At 50.6% G+C, this 20,511-nt stretch overlaps 1 protein-coding gene across 1 annotated transcript in view; it reads right to left on the bottom strand.

Moving 5' to 3' along the window:
* Nucleotides 1–2,014: 2,014 nt before the first annotated feature.
* Nucleotides 2,015–20,511, bottom strand: part of CRACD (capping protein inhibiting regulator of actin dynamics) — a 36,184-nt gene continuing 17,687 nt past the window's right edge. The window contains exons 4-10 of the mRNA XM_054383167.1: nucleotides 18,263–18,427; nucleotides 15,791–15,859; nucleotides 13,248–13,430; nucleotides 8,586–12,000; nucleotides 6,584–6,774; nucleotides 4,840–5,014; nucleotides 2,015–2,175 (exon numbers count right to left, since the gene is read on the bottom strand). Of these exons, the coding sequence (XP_054239142.1) occupies nucleotides 2,015–2,175; nucleotides 4,840–5,014; nucleotides 6,584–6,774; nucleotides 8,586–12,000; nucleotides 13,248–13,430; nucleotides 15,791–15,859; nucleotides 18,263–18,427 (4,359 nt within the window). The remainder of the gene's footprint in view (nucleotides 2,176–4,839; nucleotides 5,015–6,583; nucleotides 6,775–8,585; nucleotides 12,001–13,247; nucleotides 13,431–15,790; nucleotides 15,860–18,262; nucleotides 18,428–20,511) is intronic.

A 20,511-nucleotide genomic window follows, 5' to 3' on the forward strand; every position in this document is an offset into this window, starting at 1 on the left:
GTTGTGTGTGCTGTCAGTGGACTGGAGGGGGAAGCTGCATCCTTGCCTCATGCACAACAGCAACTCCTTTTGCTGTACCTTGCAGCACACACCAGCATCCTTAACTCTTGATTCTGATTTACTTCACCACCTCTGTATTTCTGCCTGGCTTCTTCTTTCAAGAAGGACGACTCATGAAGGTGGAGTTGAGGCAATTTAGTTCCTCCACACCCTGCAAGTGTGGAGACTGAAAAAGTGTCCATTTAACTAAGCTGCACCAAGTCCTGGTGCTGGCAGAGCAAAAATAATCCTGCCCAGTTCTTCAGGTGCTCTTGCAGAGATTTGACTCTTGCAAGGCTTTGTTTGTCTTCCTCAGGGATTTGAGAGCAACATCAACCCCTCTCCGTATAAAACACTGTAAATATTTACATCAAGGGTTAAAAGAGATTCTGGTTGAAATAGGAAACTGAACAAACCCCATGGCTTAAAGAGACCCAAGAGAAGCCCTCTTGCTGCTGCACTTCTACTGAAACTGATGTGACCATTGTGCTTTTGCTGTTGTCACCATGGGACAGACCTGATGGGTGGGAACATCTTCAGTCATGACCTCTGCTGCCAAGCCCCTTGTGATCCTTGGAACAGGGGCACAGGGCAGGTTTCTGTTTTCTGCATCAGTTAAAGTGCTGCTCCTCAGGCTGCATCCAGCAGTTTGGCTACAGTACTTCCATGAACTAAACGAGGTGTGGTTCATCAGTGAAGCAATTTCTTCTCATGGCAGTGTCTCCCTTTATGATGCTGTAGGCCTAGAGGAACCTCTATGGTTATAAAAAGGAGCCACTCCCATTTGTGAGAGACTCCCTTGTAAAATAAAGTTGTCTATTTATTTACTGGGGGGACTTGTGAAAGCAGAGCCCCAGCTCTTCCTCTGAGATGGTGAGGACAGGAACATTTTTATTACAGCATGGACTTTATCCTCCTTTGTAAGAGGGAGAGGAAGAGCACTTCTATTTTAGTGGCAAGAAGCAATAAAGTGGTAGATTGCCACAGCAGGTACCTGAGGTGGGGTGAGGAAACTCCGTCCTAAAGCTGTGTCCTGGCTGGACAGGGAGTCAGCTGAACTCCTGAAGTTGCACATGGAGTAAAACCAAGAAGAGGGCAGAGTTACAAACTTCTGAGACTGCCTTCATTCTCTGTTCTCAGTTCATTTCAGTTCTGCAAATCTTCCTCCTGTGGGAACTGAGACAAACACTACAGGAGCACAGGAGCAGTTTGCTCACTGCAGTTCCAGTCAGCTGAAACCTGCAGCCACTGCTTCTCTGCATCTTGAACACGACCAAGCTCAGAGGAATGCACCACTGACTCCCTGGCTTCTTGCAGAACACCAACTGATTTTTGCTTCAAGAGCTTATTGTTTTAAAGGTGGGATAAATTGCTTTCTTTCTAGGAGTGGAGGACTGCAGGCATGGTGTATTAATCCTGTGATGAAAAGCACAGCCTCAGCCCTTGGATGGTACCAGCCCCCTGCAGAGCGTTTGCAGCTGAAACAGTACTACCCCCACTTCTGCCTTGGGGAGGAAGCTTTCAGAGAGCAGGCAGGAGTGACAGCTCCACAGTTTAACACTTAAAAGAAAGGAAGAGAAGGCAACATCCATCTTGCCTTCATTTTCAACAATGGAGTGCTGAAAAAGATTCCTGTGCAGAGATCTGAAATTCCAGAACTGAATACTCACAGAACGCAAGGAGCTTCCAACCTGCAGTTGTGGCCCTTGGGATGATGCTGAAGTTGCCATCCAGTATCTGAGCATTCTCAGCTTGTTGAGGGAGTCTAGCTCTGGAATCTTTGCCATGCCCTCATCAGCTGTTGGTCAAAGCAATGGAACCTGTGACTTGGGTAGACTTTACAGTGAGCTAGAGCAGAAGGGTGATCAGTTTGCAGTCTTTTCAATACATGCATTTTCATCTTTGCCATGTGTAAAAAGCTGAATAAATAAAAGGAAGCAACTGATGGGCAGCAAGAGGGATGTCACTTCACTCTTTACTTGATGATCTGTGGACAGTCACTCCAGGCCTTTGCTTTCCTTTTGGCTAAGGCCAGCCAGGCTGGTTCTGTTGACACAGGGTTAGCATCAGGCGTAGAGAATCTCTTGGCCACCTCCTTTGCCAGTGGGGTTGATGGAACAGAATCTGAAATCTCCACTGGTTTTTTTAGGGTGAGGAAGGGAAGAGAAAAAACAAACAGTGATTGAACCTCTTTGCTTTGTTGCAGCATTCTAGAGACTTGCTTCAAACTCATTGCCAACCTTTCTACTTAAATCTTACTTTTCATTGTATTTGCAAAATAATCAAGCTGGGAGGAGGTGAGTTCCAAATAATTCATAAAAATAGGGAAAACGTTTTCGGGCTCTGTGAGCTGCAGAGAAAGCTTTTCCAATTTGCCAGTTAGCATCTTTACAGAAATTGTTGGAATTACATCTGCAGTAACAAACCAGGGGAAATAAAAGCTAGACTAGACATTTGTTCTCTCTGGTAAAGCAGCTGCTGAACAGCTGTAACCCAACCATTCTCAGCTGGGTCCTCACCACTGCACAGACACCATCCTGCAGAAGTAGTGAAGCAGCTTTCTCCAGTAGCTGTGGCACATCTTCTTGAGAGCAGTGTATTGAAGACCAACAGCTGTCTCAGCAAGAAAATGTGTGGAATAACAGCAGCTCCACCAAGCAGCACTGTAGAAATGCTCTGTGGAACTCAAGTGAGAAGACTGTTTAATTAATGTCCTTCAAGGCAATCTCCATGGAATAACTTTACAACAGTTAATAACTCCTCACTGATCCTCCCTTGCACCTTTTCTTCTTATGAGCCTAAAAGCTTTTTTTTTTTTTTGCTGTTGTTAAATGTTCAGATTCATTCCAAATGACTTCTAGCTGCATTCCATTTTCAGGTTCTGAGTGTTTTAAATAGCTTTAAAATTGCACAGGGAGCAGAAGCTGTTTATTCTTTTTAGTACATCTTAATCTGCAAGTAAATGAATAGTAGGAGCAGCTCATGCTGTAGCCAGAAGCTGCCAAGCTCATTATTTTAAATGTTAGATCACTTCTGCTCTTTCAGGGCTTACACCTTTATTTTAAACATGTTCTAGCCTAGTCTCGTGCCTTAAATGCTCTCCTGGGTGTGGGATACCCAAACTGGTGCTCCCACCCCTCAGGAACAAATACTTGTCCACAGTGTGTTGGTGTGGTTGGTAAGGGCTGCCTGGCTCCAGATGCAGCCAGGAACTAGACAGAGTCCAGCCACAATTTCCTTCAGGGCCAAGACAGTTTACTGCTTTTGCTTTAGGTAATTCAATATTGGGAACCCCTCCTGAATTTCCTCTTCTAGTGCAGACAGACCAACCAAGGAGGATTGAGTTTTGGCCCATGGCTCATAGGATCATAGGATTTTAGGCTTTGGAAGAGACCTTCCAAGATCATTGAGTCCAACCCCCTGCCAGAGCAGGACCATAGAATCTAACACAAGGAATGCATCCAGATGGGTCTTGAAAGTCTCCAAAGAAGGAGACTTTCATCTAGTTTGGCATCATCTCTTGTGCTAGAGTTTGACTTCTGCTAGAAGTGACTGAAAGCCCACCATCACACTGCTGCATCTGCTAGAGACTGGCAGCAGTGCTGGAAAACTGCTCCAGATGCCTACTTCACAGCCAGGCCAGGCACTGAAGCAGGCTGGCAGGAAGCAGGGGAGTTGTGGGCAGTCTGTGTGAGACCTTGGAATGGTTTGGAAGGGGCCTTTAAAAGATCATCCAGTCCAGCCCAGCCCCAGCTATTGCAAGTACAACAAATTCCCAGGGCCTATCTGCAGAGCATGGACAGGCAGGTGCTGAACCAACCAACTACAGGCATGGAGGGAGTGTTGGGCTTGGAACAGTGCAGGCAAGGGTAGCTCTGCTTCAGCCTTCACTGTGACAGGTACAGAAATTGCCTTGCTCCTTCCCCCAGCTGCTTTCCCCAGCTCCTGGCTGGCAGAGCTGCTGAGCAGCTGCTGTGTGCCCTCACTTTCAAAGGGGCCTACACTGTGCACTCTGCAACTTGGAGAAAGGTTTCTTAACACCTATCCAGAGTCTTCTCTATCTCTAAGCCCTTTTGCCCAGGAGAGGAACATCAGGCCAGTCTTTCCTGCAGCAATCACCTTCTGCCACCCCAGATGTCCTGGCCTTTGTGGCAGGGTTTATTTTGCTGGGCCTGCCTTCAGAGGATGGAACTCTTGCAGTGCATCTGCACTGGCAGACAAAGGTTCTGCTTCCAACCTTCCACACCAAATACCTGACTGGGAAGAAGAAGATCTAAATGTAAATTATCAGGCTGCCTTCAACTGGATTGATTAGTTTTTGCCTTTCTGAGTGACATAATACCCACTTCAGTTATCCTGGGAGGTTTCTCCTGGGCAAAGTGGAAGGTGTGGGAACACAGCCTGCTCCAGCTCCTACACGAATAACACTTCACAGCAGTGTCATTCCCCCTCTGTGCTAACCAACCCCTAACCCAAAGGCAAAGCTGCCCTGCACCTGCAACTCTGATGTGCATCAGTCATGTTCCAGAGCTGCTGCTGGCTATGGCTGGGGGAGCCAGGCTCACTTTTTAGCTCAGACTGGAGCATTTCTGACTAAACACAGCAGTGCAGCTTTAAACCCCTGTTAAAAGGAGGCCCAAGCAGTGCCATCAGCAGCACCTGAGACTGGGGCTGCAAACACATCAGTAATGCTAGGGGTGGGACGCAAGAAAAGATTCAACTCATTGGCTTCCCCCAAACCATGCAACAGCATTTCTGAAGTGCATCTTCCCTAGAGCAAAGCTGCACCTCCCACTGTACCTGTCACAGAGGTTGGGAGAGTGTTGGACTTCTTCAGCTGGTCCCTTCTTTCTAGTCTTGTCACAGCAGTCTCTGTTTTCTTCTCCCCTTCTTGGGTGGTAGATTTCTGCAGTGTGCTTGGTTTGCTGCTGCTGCTGCTGGTGCTTTTATTATCTGACTGATTGCTTGCAGCAGCCTAGAACAGAGGAGGAAAACATGAACATGAGACTCAGACTGTCACATCATGGCCACAAATCAGAGATGTCACACCTCATGTTCTCATTCATCATCTGTCCTCTGGCACAGGATCAAAACACTCTGATACTTCTAAGTTATTAGAGACTGGGGGAAAAAACCCCACAACCCCAAACCACAAAGTGGAATCTGTCATGGTGTCACTTCAGTCAGAACAGCCTGAGCCAGCCCTGGCTGTCAAATACAATAGCACCTCTGGGCAACCTGAGCCTCACTGCTGCTCTCTGCTGTGGGTCTGTCAGAAATGGGGTGGGGGGGAGGGGGTTGTTACACACATCAGCAGACAATGATCCACATCACCTCCCTTCTTCCCAGCTGGGATATTCAGAGACAGCACCACTGGTTGTGTGACATCACTGCTGCACTGCAGGTAGAAAACAGTGACCTGCCTAGGGAAGGGGCAAGAGAGGTTACCTGAATCCAGTGCCTGCTTGAGGCATTTGGATGCCTCAGGAGTGCTCATTTCTTACATTTGTTTGCACTCTACCCAAATACTGCATGGCATAGTAAAAATAAACCCAAACTAACTGCCCATGAGCCAGCAATGTGTCCTTGTGCCTAAAGAAAGCAAATGGCATCCTGGAGCAGATTAGGAGGGCTGTGGTGAGTAGGTCAAGAGAGGTTCTCCTGCCCCTCTGCTCTGCCCTGGTGAGGCCACATCTGGAATATTGTGGCCAGTTCTGGGCCCCTCAGGTCAAGAAGGACCTCAGGAAGCTGCTTGAGAGAGTCCAGCACAGAGCTGCTGCAGGCAGTGGAACATCTCCTGTGAGGCCAGGCTGAGGGAGCTGGAGCTGGGAGCAGAGGAGCCTGAGGGCTGCCCTCACTGCTGGGGATAAAGATGTGCAGGGCTGGAGCCAGGCTCTGCTCAGGGATGGCCAAGCACAGCACAAGGGGCACTGGGGGCAAGCTGGAGCAGAGGAGGTACCACAGGAACAGAAGGGAAAACTTTGTCCCTGTGAGGGTGCTGGAGCCTGAAGCAGGCTGCCCAGAGAGGTTGTGGAGTCTCCTTCTCTGGAGATTTTCCAACCCCACCTGGATGTGTTCCTGTGTGACCTGCCCTGGGTGCCCTGTTCTGGCAGGGGGGTTGGACTGGATGATCTCTGGAGGTCCCTTCCAACCCTTAACAGTCTCTGCTGCTGTGTGGCTCTGTGCTACTGGCCTGTGTTCAGCTATAAGTGAGCATTCCCCAAGCACTGAGACACAGCACCCTGGAGAGAACCACACTGCACACAATTCTGCTCCATGCCCTGGCTGTGCTCATGCTTGCCTTGAGCTACACCTGTGAGTAAGGCACACTCAAACTGCTACTCATTGCTCAGTGTTTTCTCCTTGAGATTTCCCTTTTGCTCTAAGCTTTTTACTCTCTGGCATTTCAGCTTCTATGGAACCTTACAAACCAAACATTAAACAATAATAATAAAGTAATTCCCCTTTCACAAAACAAAGGTAGCTAAAAGTCACAGTGCTGGCAGCTGTCTTTCTGAGGGGCAGGGGTCCAAAAGGTATTTACAATTTCCTTAGCCAGCCTCTCTGCTTGCTTTGCCTCCCTGGCTTGTCTCCTCTCCTCCCTCGTAGCCTGCTGCTCCCGAAAGCCCTTCTGCTTCTGCAGCGCCAGTGTAATCCAGAGCGGCTGGGAGGTCTCCACTTTCTCCATCAGTTTGGAGCCATCTAAGGAGTGCCTGCTCTGCAGGACAGGCTTCTCTGCAAGAAAACATGGCAAGAGCTGGTTGAGTAATGCACATCCCTTGTCTCCAGCAAACCTGCACAGCTTCTCTACCCAGCAGCTGAGCCCATTGGATGCTGTGCTGGCCACAGACCTCTGCTGGACTGCACAGCCAAGTCCTGAAACAGTTTTCATGCCTACAGAGCAAGACCAACACAGAGAGCTGCCCAAATGTTTTGGTGAAAGCCCACCCCAGACACCGAGAACTTACAGCCTCACTTAACACAGACACTTGCCCTGTCTGAGGTATTTAAGTGGAAGTGCCACGTGTGCATTGATTCTTTACAGCTGATGAAAGGGATCCAGCCACTAGGCACTGCAGCTCCCTGGGGTTCCACCTGGAGCTAAGGAAGAGGAGTGTCTGAACTCTGGCCAAAAGAAAGGGGCTGAAAAGAGGAGTCAAGGGAAGAGGAGTGTCTGAACTTTGGCCCAAAGGGGATGAAAAGAGGAGTTAAAGGAAGAGGAGTGTCTGGACTCTAGCCAAAAGAAAGGGGCTGACAAGAGTACCCCTGGAAATGCAGCCCCTCCTCAAGGACTGGGGATTTAAAACTGCCCCTTGAGCATTTGGCTTTCTGCACCTGCAGGACATTTGGGCTGGCACCCAGCACAGAGCTGGGGGTGGCAGGGAGCAGCACTGGGCTGGCAAAGCTGCTCCTGCTGAACTCAGTTGAGCACAGAAACCCACAACTGGTCCAGGCTCTGCTCTGTGCCTTCACCTAGTTTCTATAAATCCTCATTTAGAAACGAAAGTGAAAGAGGAAAAGTGCATAAAATGGTAAAAACCAAGCAGCAGCTCCAGTGAGCTGTGGTGTTAGAAGTGTCTTGGTGCCTGCCAAAGCCAAGACTGGACAAAAATTGGGACATGCCAATGAAAGGATTCTTGCCTTGCTCTTTGTAGGGTCCTTGTGCTGAAAGGGTGATTTTTCCTCTTGCACAAAATGCGGTGTCAGGACACAGAGGCTTTCAACCCTCCTCTGAGGAGCCACCATGGCTGCTGTAATTGTTTCTGTGCCCAAAGAGTGCCCCTGAAATGCAGGCTCCTTTGCCCAGCTGTGTTGGGTCAGAGACAAAAATTGCCCAGGACAGGCACTATACAGGGGCATAGATCTTAGGAATTTTTTTAAAGCTAGATAATATTCCCCTAAAAATATCAACAACATAATGCAAAGGATCAAAATGCCTCCCTCTGCTCTGATGCTATCATGACCCATGGAAGAGAGTCCATACTCTGGCCAGCTCAGTAACATCCTGAAAGGAGGTTATAGAGAGGCTGGTGCTGATCTCTTCTCACAGGTAAGTGACAGAACAAGGGGGAATGATCTCCAGCTGTGACTGGGTAGGTTCAGACTGGACAGTAAGAAGACTTTTTTCCCAGCAAGAATGGTCAGGGATTGTAATGTGCTGCCCAGGGAGGTGGTGGAGTCACCAAGCCTGGATGTATTTAAAGGTGGTTTGGATGTGGTGTTTGGGGCTATGGTTTAAGGGTGAGCCTTGTAGAGTAGGGTTAATGGTTGGACTTGGTGATCCTGAGGGGCTTTTCCAACCTGAATGGTTCTGTCAACTCTGCCAAGGAGCACACACAGAGTTCAGTTTCCTCCCTGGAGTCCACTTTCTGCAGCAGGTCACCCTGAGTTTGTGCCTTTCTGGGTTGAAGTGTGGGGAGGCCAAGCCCCACTCCCTCGGAGGGTGACTGCAGAGGGCAAAACTGCAGCTTTAGACCAAATGTTTTCCCCTGGGCCTCATTTTGGCAGCACAGACACGAGCTAAGGGACCTTTGGCAGTCACCTACCTTTCTTGGGTGGCTCAGGCTTTTTGTCATTTTTTTCTCTCCAGGGAATACTCAAAGATGGGAAAAATGACTTCTTCTCTCGGACTTCTTCCTCTTCGTTTTTGCACTCGTGGGCTGGTGCAGGGTACACTGGGTGGGCTCTGTCTTCTTTCCTCCAGCCACACTCTGATTCAGCCTTGACCAGCCTCTGGCCCAGTGTGTCTGCTAGGCTTGACCTGTTCAGCTTAGCAAGAGGAGATGCTGGTGGTGTCTGACTGCTGGGCTTCGGAGCTATCGCAGGTTTCTGCGTGGCCAGTGGCTTGCAGGCTGGTTTCTCATGGAGGGCCACAGAGCTCTGGGCAGTGGCTGGAAGGGTCACCGGGGTGCCTGGTGGCTGTGAAGCCTCCACCACTGTCACTGAGTCGTCTTTGGAATGAGCAGGGACGCTCCCTCTCCCCATGCCAGGGGATGTGTTCTCTTCTGCAGCAAAACCAGAGGCTTCTTTCTCCCCTTCCATGGTGACCAGTGGGTCAGGCACACCATCAAAGCTGTCTCCTGCACTGTACCTTTTCTTCTTCCTCTGCTCTGCTTGCTGATCATAGTGGAAGCGTAAGGAGTAGTTTGTCCTCCGTAACTTTATCCCAAAAGGAGAAACATTTTCTTCCCCATTGGCTGCTGCTTTGTCTGCTTTTTTGGTGCTGCTGTTCTGCTGATTTTCCGCAGCGCTGGGGAGCTCTGCCTGGGACAATTCTTTACCCGAAGAAGGAGGAAAACTTGGAACAAGGAAAGATGGAAGATCTTTTGCAAATTTACAGCCTTCTGTGTTGTCTGTTGTGTTCCCGTGGGCTTCCACTTTCTCCTTAGCCTTTCCAGCTAAGTTCTCCTTGCCAGTGGCAGCCACCTCCTCCTTGGAGATGGCGACCCTACCCCCAGCCTCTGCCGCGCTGCCCTTCACCGCGCCGACACTCTCGGCGCCCGGGCTGGCTCTGGAAGCTTCCGAGAACTTCTGCCAGGCCGGCGTGATGGAGAACTTGGCGTTTGCAGACAGGGTTTTCCTCAGGCTGCCGTGGGGCGCTGCCCGCCCCCGCGGGGTCCAGTCGTCGCTGTGCCTGCAGCCGCCGCCCCGTTCCTTCTCGCCGTACCTGCTGCTCTCTGCGTTCTTCAGGATCCTGGAGCGGATGGACGCCCACTCGGCCAGCACCGCCTGGTTCTCCGCCGCCTCCTGGCCGTACCTCACCTTGCTGCTGCCGCCGGGCTTGGGGTCCTGGGGCTTTCTCCGGCCCTTTTCCAGTGAAGGAATCTCCACATTCCTCCTGTCCTCCGTCAAGCCCAGCAGGGACTTGCATGCCGAGTCCTTGATCTGGTGCAGGTTGACGGCGGTGCCGCAGAGCTGTGCCCCGGTCACCAGGATGGCCGTGTGGGGCACGCACCCCGCCGCCGGCAGCCGGGGGGGACCCTGGCCGGCAGCCTGCAGCCTGCACTCCTTGCTGGGCACAGAAGGGAGACCTGCGCCTTTGACGGGCATGACCGGACTCAGGTTGACCTTCTGAAATATGATCTGTTTGTCTCCAGAAGACACTTGGAACGTGAAGGGTCTGGATGCCGTTTGTCTTTCATCTACCTCCTGCCACCGAAGTTCTTCCCCTATTCGCTTTTGTTCCTGAGCCTCCACTTCTTTCTTCAGCTTCTGGGCTTGGACTTCTTCTGCTGTTTTCTCTCCTCTTTCTGTTTTGAGTTTCTGGGATCTCAATGCTTCTTGGAGCTTCTCCTCTACTGGATGCCTGTCAGCCCCTCCAGAACGCAGCTGATCCTTGTCCTGTGGCTCTTCCAAGGATTTTTCTTGCTGGTTTTGATGAGGATTTTGTCCTGTGTTTAGCCTCTGCTCCTCCAGCTTGTTCCATTCTCGTTCATTTTGTTGCTCCTGTGGTGCCAGCTCCTCTTGCAGCACACTCTCTGCACTTTCCAAGTGCATTTGCTTTGTGAGTTTGTGTTTTTTGTGCTCTTCCCGATATTTTCTCCTGTCCACTGCTTGCTGGGGTTGTTCCTTCTCTGTCTTTCCTCCCTTCTCCTTCAAATGTTGCCTTTGTTCCTCCTCTTTCTTCTGCTGTTCGACACTCTTGACTTCGGTCTCATGCTTCGGTTTTATTTCAGCTTCTTGAAGCTCTTTCTCTTCTAGCTCTTGTCTCTGTTTCCCTTCCTCATTTTGTTCCTTGAGTTCTTTTTGTTCCTTGTGCCACTTTCCTTCTCCTTCCTCCTGACACTGCTTTTCAGCCTCATGTTGCCTTCGTTCTTCCAGCTCTAGCCTCTTCTGCTCCTCCAGCTCTTGTCTCTGTTTCTCCTTCAGCTCCTTGCACCTCTGCTCTTCCCATTGCTGATGCTTCTGCTCCTCCAGCTCCTGATGTCTCTGTTCCTCCTGTTCCTGGAGCTTCTGCTCCTCCAGCTCTTGTCTCTCTTGTTCCTCCTGTTTTTGGAGCTTCTGCTCCTCCAGCTCTTGTCTCTCTTGTTCCTCCTGTTCCTGGTGTTTCTGTTTCTCCAGCTTTCGTCTCTTTTGCTCCTCCTTGTTCTGGTGTTTCTGCTCCTCCAGCTCTCTTCTCTGTTGCTCCTCCTGTTCCTGGTGTTTCTGTTCCTCCAGTTCTCGTCTCTTTTGCTCCTCCTGTTCCTGGTGTTGCTGCTCCTCCAGCTCTTGTCTCCTTTTCTCCTTCAGTTCCTGGTGTTTTTGTTCCTCCAGCTCTCGTTTCTTTTTCTCCTGTTCCTGGTGTTTCTGCTTCTCCAGCTCTTGTTTCTGTTGTTCCTCCCATTCCTGGTGCCTCTGCTCCTCCAGCTCTTGTCTCTTTTTCTCTTCCTGTTGCTGGTGTTTCTGTTTCTCTAGCTCTTGTCTCTGTTGTTCCTCCCATTCCTGGTGCCTCTGCTCCTCCAGTTCTTGTCTCTTTTGTTCCTTTCGTTCCTGACATTTCTGCTCCTCCAGGTCTTGACCCTGTTGCTCCTCCAGCTCCTGTCTCTGCTTCTCCAGTTCCTGGTGCCTTTGCTCCTCGAGTTCTTGCCTGTCTTCACCTTCCAGCAGCCTTCTCTCCTCCTTTTGGGATGCTTGGTGTTCTATGTTCAGAGTTGGCTCTCCTTCAAGGACACGCTGCTTCTCTTCTCCACACTGCCTTCTCTCCTGCTCCTTGTGCTTCTGCTCAAGTTCCTGGCACCTTTGCTCTTCCAGGTCCCTTTGTTCCTCCATTTCTACAATCTGCCGTATCCTCTCAGCCTCCAGGATGCTCCAATGATCTTCAGTTCTTCTCTCCTCTGCCAGCTGGAGCTGCTGCTGCTCACTTCTGTTCTGGATTATCTTGTCTGCTATGATGTGTCCATTGTAACCTGGGTATCTGTCTCCATAGAGCTTCATTTCTAGGTCCTCTGGCTCAAATTCTGTGATCGTTAAACTTTGTGAGCCCTATAATTGGAAACAAGTTTGGAGTTACTGAGTGGTGCCTGCTGGTTTGGCATTCGCTACACTGAGCCACATCAATGGCTCAGTGCCATTGCAAATGCAAATGGCAAATGCAAAACAATGACTTAGACCCAGAGCCAACATCCCCTCCCCAGTTTATGGATCACATCACCACAGACCTCTCACCTTTTTGGAGGACAGCCTTGAGAAGAAATCACAGTCTCACAGTATTGCAGAGGTTGGAAGGGACCTCAAGAGATCATCAGGTCCAACCCCCCTGCCAGAGCAAGATCACTTAGGGTAGTCTGCAGAGGAATGCATCCAGGTGGGGTTGGAAAGCCTCCAGAGAAGGAGACTCCACAACCTCTCTGGGCAGCCTGCTCCAGGGCTCTGCCACCCTCACTGTAAAGAAGTTTCTCCTCATGTTGAGCTGAAATCTTCTATGTTCAAGTTTGAACCTGTTGTTCCTTGTCTTATCACTGTGACCCACCAAAAAGAGCCTGGCCCCCTCCCCTTGACACCCACCCCTCAGCTATTGATAGACATTGATCAGATCCCTCTCAGCCTTCTCTTCTCCACACTAAACAGCCCCAGGGCTCTCAGTCTCTCTCCACAGGGGAGATGCTCAAGTCCCCTGAGCACCCTCAGCAGAGATAAGAGTGCCATACTGAATGTCCAACCACTGTTTGATGTGCATGAGCTAAGCCAGGCTGGGCCCTGCCACTCCAGAAGTCTGCAGAAGACCAGGGAAGAGAGCAGCAGCTTTGCAGGCCTGTTCTGCTACTCAGAGCTCCACCCTTTCAGCCTGCAATAATGAGCCCCTGCTCAGGGGCATTGTTTTGGCAGCTCCTCCACGGCAGATCTAGCTGTGGCTTGCAGAGACAGAAGCTGTTGCCTGCAGAGGAGAGGTCTGCAGTGCTAGCCAGCAAAGACACTGCTCAGGGAAACACAATGTGATTGCTTTTCACAAATCCGGGGCCAGGATATCTTCTTCATTAGCTATGCAGAGACTCCAATTCTGCTGCAGGAACCATGAGACATGAAGCTAGAGCTGCCCAGCAATACTCAGGCATGTGCCCAGTGCTGACTGGTCCTTGGTACTTGCCTCACAGCCTTTCAACAGCTACCTCTATAAGCACATCTTAAGGCATTCCTCTGTCTACATCTGCTGCTGGCACACATGGAATTATTTTGTACCCAGCTTCAGAAGTACCTTCCCTCCTCTCAGCCTTTGCCCAGGGGTTCAATACCTTTGTTAATCTCTTGTGCTTTCTTGACATCCTCTGCTTTTTTGGCTTCACTGCCAGCTTGTGTTTAGCTGCACTGTTGTCCAGCCGAGCAACAGCCTGGGGCACTGCATCCAGATTGATGGTTTCAATTGTGCCAGAGCAGGAGAATTGTCTTTTTGGTCGAGATGATTTGATGGGAGGGACCTGATTGTGGTGCAAACACAAGAAGCTGTTATTAAAAACAAACAAACAAAAAAATACAAAAAATATACACACAGAGTAGTTCGGAATTCAAGGCAGTTATTAGCAGAAATTACTTAGAATCCTTTTTTTCCATTACACAAATAACGAACTTTGGACAAGAAAAGTTACAGGTGGAGACCCTGAGGGACCTGTCCTGGGGCCAGTGCTCTTTAACATCTTTGTCAGCCCCATGGGCAGTGGAACTGAAGCAGCCTCAGCAACTCTGCTGCTGACACCAAGCTGTGTGGTGAGCTGGACTCAGCTGGGGGCAGGGCTGGCATCCAGAAGGAGCCTGGGAGGCTTGAGAAGTGGCCAGTGCCAGCTGCAGGAGGCTCAACAAGTCACAGAGCAAGGTCCTGCAGCTGGGTTGGGCCAACCCCTGGCACAAATCCAGGCTGGGTGCAGGAGTGGGTTGAGAGCAGCTCTGAAGAAAGAGACTTGGGGGTGTTGGGTGCTGAGCAGCTCCCCAGGAGCCAGCAGAGCCCTCATGCAGCACAGCAGGCAGCTGTGTGCTGGGCTGCAGCCAGAGGAGTGTGGGAAGAGGGCAAGAGAGGGGATTCTGCCCTTTGGCTCTGCTCTGCTGAGACCTCACCTCCAATCCTGCCTCCACTTCTGGGGTCCCCAGCAGAAGGACACAGAGCTGCTGGAGTGAGGCCAGAGGAGGCCACAAAGATGATCCAAGGGCTGGAGCAGCTCTGCTGTGAGGACAGGCTGAGGGAGCTGGGGGTGTTCAGCCTGGAGAAGAGAAGACTCTGGGGGGACCTTAGAGCTGCCTGCCAGGACCTGAAGGGATCCTGCAGGAAGGCTGCAGAGGGACTTCTCCTCAGGGGGTCTAGAGCCAGGCCAAGGGGCAATGGTTTGAAGCTGAGGCAGAGCAGGGTTAGAGTGGAGCTGAGGAAGAAGTTGTTGAGGAGGAGGGTGGTGAGACTCTGGCACAGGCTGCCCAGGGAGGCTTTGGCTGCCTCCTGCGTGGGGGTGCTGACGGCCAGGCTGGATGAGACCTTGAGCAGCTGAGTGTAGTTGAGAGGGGAGGTTGGAGGAGATGATCTCAGAAGTCCCTTCCAGCCTGAGCCATTCTGGGATCCTGTTTCTAGTACTACACATTTTTATACTTTTCACTTTCAAACAACTGATTTTTTCTTGCAGTTTATCTGCACTCTCAAGTTGTTGGGAACAGGAAGGACAGAGGCAGAGTTTTAAGCAACATCCAACACTGGGACATTTTAGAGTTTGCTTACTGTGGAAAAGAGATCTACATCTTTAAATAATTTAGGTGATAGACTTCAGGCAATAGCAAATCAGGTTGACTTATCTAGGCATTAAAATAGAGCAGCTCCAGAGCTGTTACCTGCATAGGAGATGAGCCTGGCACTGGATCTGCAGAAAACCTTCCCTCCACAGGCATGTGGAGCTGTCCAAGCTAGCACCAAAGAGGAGCAAAACACAGAAGAGGGGAATTTGATTGGTGCTCTTTCCTCTTGCCCTCTAAATATTTGGCTTCAGAAAGTGCAAATCCAAGCAAGGGATTTAGTGAGAGCCCTCTCATGAATAAAGACAGTGGAAGTGTATGTCTGTCCCTAACCTCTCATGGGAGGCACCAAGCTGTCATTCTGAGACTTGTATTTGGCACAATCCATGGAGGAAGAAGGAGGCAGGAGGAAGAAGGAGGCAGGAGGAAGAAGGAGGCAGGAGGAAGAAGGAGGCAGGAGAAGGAGGCAGGAGGAAGAAGGAGGCAGGAGGAAGAAGGAGGCAGGAGGAAGAAGGAGGCAGGAGGAAGAAGGAGGCAGGAGGAAGAAGGAGGCAGGGTAAAAAAGGGAGAAGGAAAAGAAGGGAGAGGAAATAAAGGAGCATAAAAGAAGGGAGAAGAAAAAGAAAGGAGAAAACATCTTCTGCAAGGAAGGCAAATGAGCTGCAGTGGCTTGAAGGCAGCCCTGTAATTTTTGGAGGATCAAGACATGCTAATGAGGGAAGCAATTCCTGGCAGGCTGCTGGAACAGCCTCCCTGTGCTCATTGAGTTACAGGCAGGCATAACAAAGTAGCAGAAGTGCTTAGGGAAATGATGGCTCCGTGATCAACAGATCAGATGCAGGAATGCTGCAAGACTGGCAGAGACTGAGTTCTGCTGCTGCCTGCAGTCACCTCCTAGGGATTTCCCAAGCTTAGCTGTTGCTTATTTCCTGGCCTCCCAGCTGCACAGTGCTCACACACTCTTGGATGATCAATGAAGCAATTCAATCTGTATTAAAGCAAACCCTGACAGCCTTCTAAGAGCTACAGTGGAAAGTGCCCCAGTGTAAGCCAGCTGCAAAGGTTCTTTTACCTTTTCTTCCATTCCACGTCCTGCTCCAGGACGATTCAATGTTCTCACAAACTCTGGAGTGTCGGGGAACTAGAAAACAAGGAGATGACCACAGCTAGACATTAAAAGGTACAGGATCTAGTAAACACAGTCCAGAGGACCTGTGAAATGGTGCCTGTGCAGGGAGGACCTTTACCCTGTTTCCTGTCTCTGCAGGATGAGCAGTTCCTGTTCCTCAGTGCCAGGAGTTTGCTTTAGCTGCTCCTGGAATCCCTGCTGCCTATACAGGAGCAGCTCTTCGTACAGGACACTACAGAAAGCAAAGCACTTGGCACATCCTCAGGAGGTTTCAAATCAAAAGGAAGAGCACAGCTCTGCAGGGCTTCAGTCACCCCTTCAGAACCTGATTTCCTCCTGACCTCCACTGAAACCTGACCAGGCATTACCTCTGCTGCAAGGAGGTCAACTCCAGGTTCCTGATGACTCCTCTTCTTGCACAGCAGTCAAAGCTACCATCCCTCCCCAAGCCTCCCTCTTCTTCCTCAGCTCCAGCCTAACCCTGCTCTCCTTCAGCTTCAAACCCTTCCCACTTGTCCTGTCTCCTGTCTCTCTGCAGCCTTCCTGGGGGATCCCTTCAGAAGGCAGCTCTGAGGTCCCAGGGAAGGTTCATCACAGCCAGGAACATTTTGCCATCATTACCTGCCAGTATCACTCCATCAGCTGATGCATGTTGGGCTCCCACTGTACCAGGTGCAGGATTGCCAGCCCCAAACCCCTCAGCTTTCCAAGCACAGGTCAAAGGAGCCTCACAGCTCCTGCCATCCATCCCAGTTACTCAGCTGGGAAAAACAGAAGCCACAAAGCAACACAGGAAACCTGTCTGAAGCAGGGCAGTGCTGTGTGGACCTGGCCACCAACTCCTGCCAGTGGCCACCCTGCCCCCCAGGACCTATGCAGGTGAAAATGCAGAAGAGTTACAAGGCCAACAGTAGAAACCAGGCAGGCTGCTGTGCACCAGAGAGCTCTGGTGAGGCAGGCCATGAGGAGAACACAGAAGGAGCAAGGGAAGGTACTGAGTGCTCTGGCTGACCCTGCACATGCAGCACTGGTTGGTGTCTGCAGCCTCCTCCGAAGAGGGAGGTTTGCTGCTTCAGTGGTTGGGAAAAGAATGATGAATTATGCAGAGAGGCATTTGGTTTGTTTGGAAAATGTAATATTTAAAAGAGTAGGAGGGAAGGAGTTAATCTCTCCTTCCTTATTAACTCTAATGGGGTTTTTAGTGCTGGAATTATTTTCTCTTTTGAGCTGGAGATCACCAAGGGCCATTTTGGTCTCCTGCAGGTCCCAGCAAGAATCTCTGCTGGTCTCAAACACTAGAGTCTCACCTAGCAGCAGGGTGCACAGCCAAAACCTGGTTACAGGTCCATGCACTCTGTGATTTGAAGCACACCAGGTGCCCTTGTTCACAGAAGGAAGTATCTGTGAGGCAGCAAAATGTCCCTGATTCTGGCTTCATTTTGCAGGGGCATAGGTATGAGTGTGCAGGACCTAGCCAGGTGCCAGGCACCCTGACAGATCCAACCACAGCCACAAAGGCAGTGCTCCCACAGAAGCTATGCTGCCTCTTGAGCACTGATGAAGGATTTGGGCCACTTCAGCCATAAATGTCCCTTTTGCATGAGCTGCAGGGGACACTTAGAGCTTTTGCTCCTGTCCTGATGTCCCAGCAGCACCTTGAGGGCTGTGTGTGCACAGGGTGCTGGTGTGTGCCTTCTCCAAAGGGCTGCCAGGCACAGCCAGCCTCCTGCAGGCAGGGGTGGAGGCACTCCTGTTCCCCCTGCTCCCTGCAGACCAGGCAGTGCCACACAACACAAAGGACTTCCAGAGAGCTTCCATCACTCACTGTGCTCCTTTGCTGTCTGAGCAAGGCCCTTCTGGACGCCTGAATATCCACAGCTCCTGGTATCAACATCTTCCCAGGTAATCTGCATAACTGCTAGAATTGCCCTAGACATTTGGATTTAGGGAGCATGCTCAAAATGTTTCTCCTCCTTGACTTTGGATCCTCTCCATGACAAACATGGATGTTTAACCCAGGACCCAGGACTTTATGGAGTCGAGCTCCAGACTCCTCTCATTTAGGAATGATTTTTCCTTCCTGCCAGCTGAGGCTGTGCATAGCTTTCCATGCTGGGAAGTTCATATTTCAAGACATTTTCTGTCAGAAAAAAAAATTCTTCTTTTCTGGCTGTGCTGTGAGAGGTGTCTGCATTGCTGGAAGTTCAGAGCAAACACCGAACCTGGTAATTATGTGGGAGCCATCTCAGGATGCCAAGAACACACACTCCTCACCAGCCCAACAAGCATCCCACCCACACAAACCAGCCTGCTGGGCCCTGCTGCACCTCACTGGAGACATCTGCTGTGCCCCAGTGACCTTGGCTGGCTCAGCACTGCTCTAAAGCCATGAACACACTGATTTAAAGTGCTTACTTTATTACCACTGTCTGAGATCCCTGTGTCCTGCTGAGTCTCAATCTCCATGGGGGCACCGAGCAACACATCCTCTTCCATGCTAGGGTTTGCCTCCTCCATGGCCCTCACAGAAACTGTCATTTGTGAGGGCTGCCCAAACTTTATATTCTTGGCCAACTGTTGCTGAAAAAGAAGAAAAGAAAAAAGCCCACCAAAAATAGTAATACATACTGTGAGAAACCCAAGAACAAGCCAGGTGTGGCATGCATCCCCTCTCCACCTGACGGCTGCACAGAAACATTCAGGGCAACCTCTGGCTCCAGAGAAAAAGAAACAAACTCAAATCAACCGGAGGCTCACCCTGCTGCAGCATGGTGGGCACCCCCTCTTCTTCCCCCCCACAAAGTGACCCAGGGCAGGAATTTGCAGCATGATTCCTGATTCTGGGGGGGTTCACTTCAGCTCTTCTCAGTGTTGTCGACTCCTGCAAAGTTGCTGTGGATTTTGGAAACCTCTCTTCTCTTTGCTGTGTTTGTAAGAGGTAATTGTGAAGCCTGAGTGTTGCAGAAAGAGAGAGGGTTAGGAGCCAAGGGTGCACTGAGAAGCTGAAACTGCCCCCAGAGGGCTGCTTCCAATGTTGAGCATTGCAGCTAACCCCCCTTGGGCAGCCACCCTCTGCCCACTGTCAGCAGAGGGCATTCTCAGCTACAGAGCATTTCTAATCCTGTGTGCAGAAATGTGTTGATGTCTAACTGAAACTTCTCAGCATTTTCAAGCAGGTGCTCCTCTTCAGGGAATCACAGACTAAGAGACTGGCTCAGGCTGGAAGGGAGCTCAGAGCTCATCTCCTCCAACCTCCCCACCATGCCCAGGGACACCTCTCAACTACACTCAGCTGCTCAAGGTCTCAGCCAGCCTGGCCTTCAGCACCCCCACGCAGGAGGCAGCCACAGCCTCCCTGGGCAGCCTGTGCCAGAGTCTCACCACCTCCTCCTCAACAACTTCTTCCTCAGCTCCACTCTAACCCTGCTCTGCCTCAGCTTCAAACCATTCCCCCTTGGCCTGTCTCTAGAGCCCCTGAGGAGAAGTCCCTCTGCAGCCTTCCTGCAGGATCCCTTCAGGTCCTGGCAGGCAGCTCTAAGGTCCCCCCAGAGTCTTCTCTTCTCCAGGCTGAACACCCTCAGCTCCCTCAGTCTGTGCTCACAGCAGAGCTGCTCCAGCCTTTGGATCATCTTTGTGGCCTCCTCTGGCCTCACTCCAGCAGCTCTGTGTCCTTCTCCTGCTGGGGACCCCAGAAGTGGAGGCAGGATTGGAGATGAGGTCTCAGCAGAGTCGAGTCCAGGGGCAGAATCCCCTCTCTTGCCCTGCTGCCCACACTCCTCTGGATGCTCTTTGTGTCATCTGAGGACTTGTGCTGTCCATTGCTAGTTGTGGAATTGTCCTTTATGAGTTTTATTGCCTTTCTCTTTGAAGGTTTATCAACATTTCAGCTGCGACAGTGCTGTCTGACAGGGAGTTCTCCAGCCTGACTATGCATTTAGTTTGGTTTGAAAGTGTTAACTAGTCTCAAAGTGATGCTCATGTCTTCTCCTGCTGGGAAAGGCTGAATAATTGTCCTCAATTTTCTCAGTCCTACTCATGATTTCATGCCTGTCACAGTCTCTCTCTTATCATTTCCTTTCTAGGCTGAGAAGCCAGTTCCCCTAATTGTTCTGTCTGTGAAAATGAGTCCACTTCATCCCAAAAGGAAAATCTGCACATACTTAAAGAAGCAAAACACCCCCCATCAACAACTTCAGAGTCAAAGAGAAAGAAGCAGCTGTAAAACACCAAGTGAGAAGTTACCCTGCTGGAGCTGGAGGCTTCAGAAAGGACTCTAGGTGCAGAGTTAAGCTGTGAACCTACTGGAAAGGAGGAAGGCAAAAAGTGCACCCACAGGTGTTTGGGAGGCAAGGTGCAGGGAGGGAACTCTTCCACTCTGCAGTGCTGGAGCAGTGAGTAGCTTGGGCTATTTCAGTTCAAGATTTGAAGAGTCCAAAACAGAATCATAGAATTGTCAGGGTTGGAAGGGACCCCAAGGCTCAGCCAGTTCCAACCCCCCTGCCATGGGCAGGGACACCTCACACTACAGCAGGTTGCTCAGAGCCACATTCAGCCTCCTGTCTTTGCCAAGTGTCAGCAGCCATTTAAAGCATCCTGGTTTCTAGCCTGGAAAGCAGCCTGCGGTGAACCTACCTGACCCAGGGGAAAAGAAGCTGAAAACAAAA

This window comes from Indicator indicator, chromosome 8, assembly GCF_027791375.1.
Source record: "Indicator indicator isolate 239-I01 chromosome 8, UM_Iind_1.1, whole genome shotgun sequence".
Classification (NCBI taxonomy): domain Eukaryota; kingdom Metazoa; phylum Chordata; class Aves; order Piciformes; family Indicatoridae; genus Indicator; species Indicator indicator.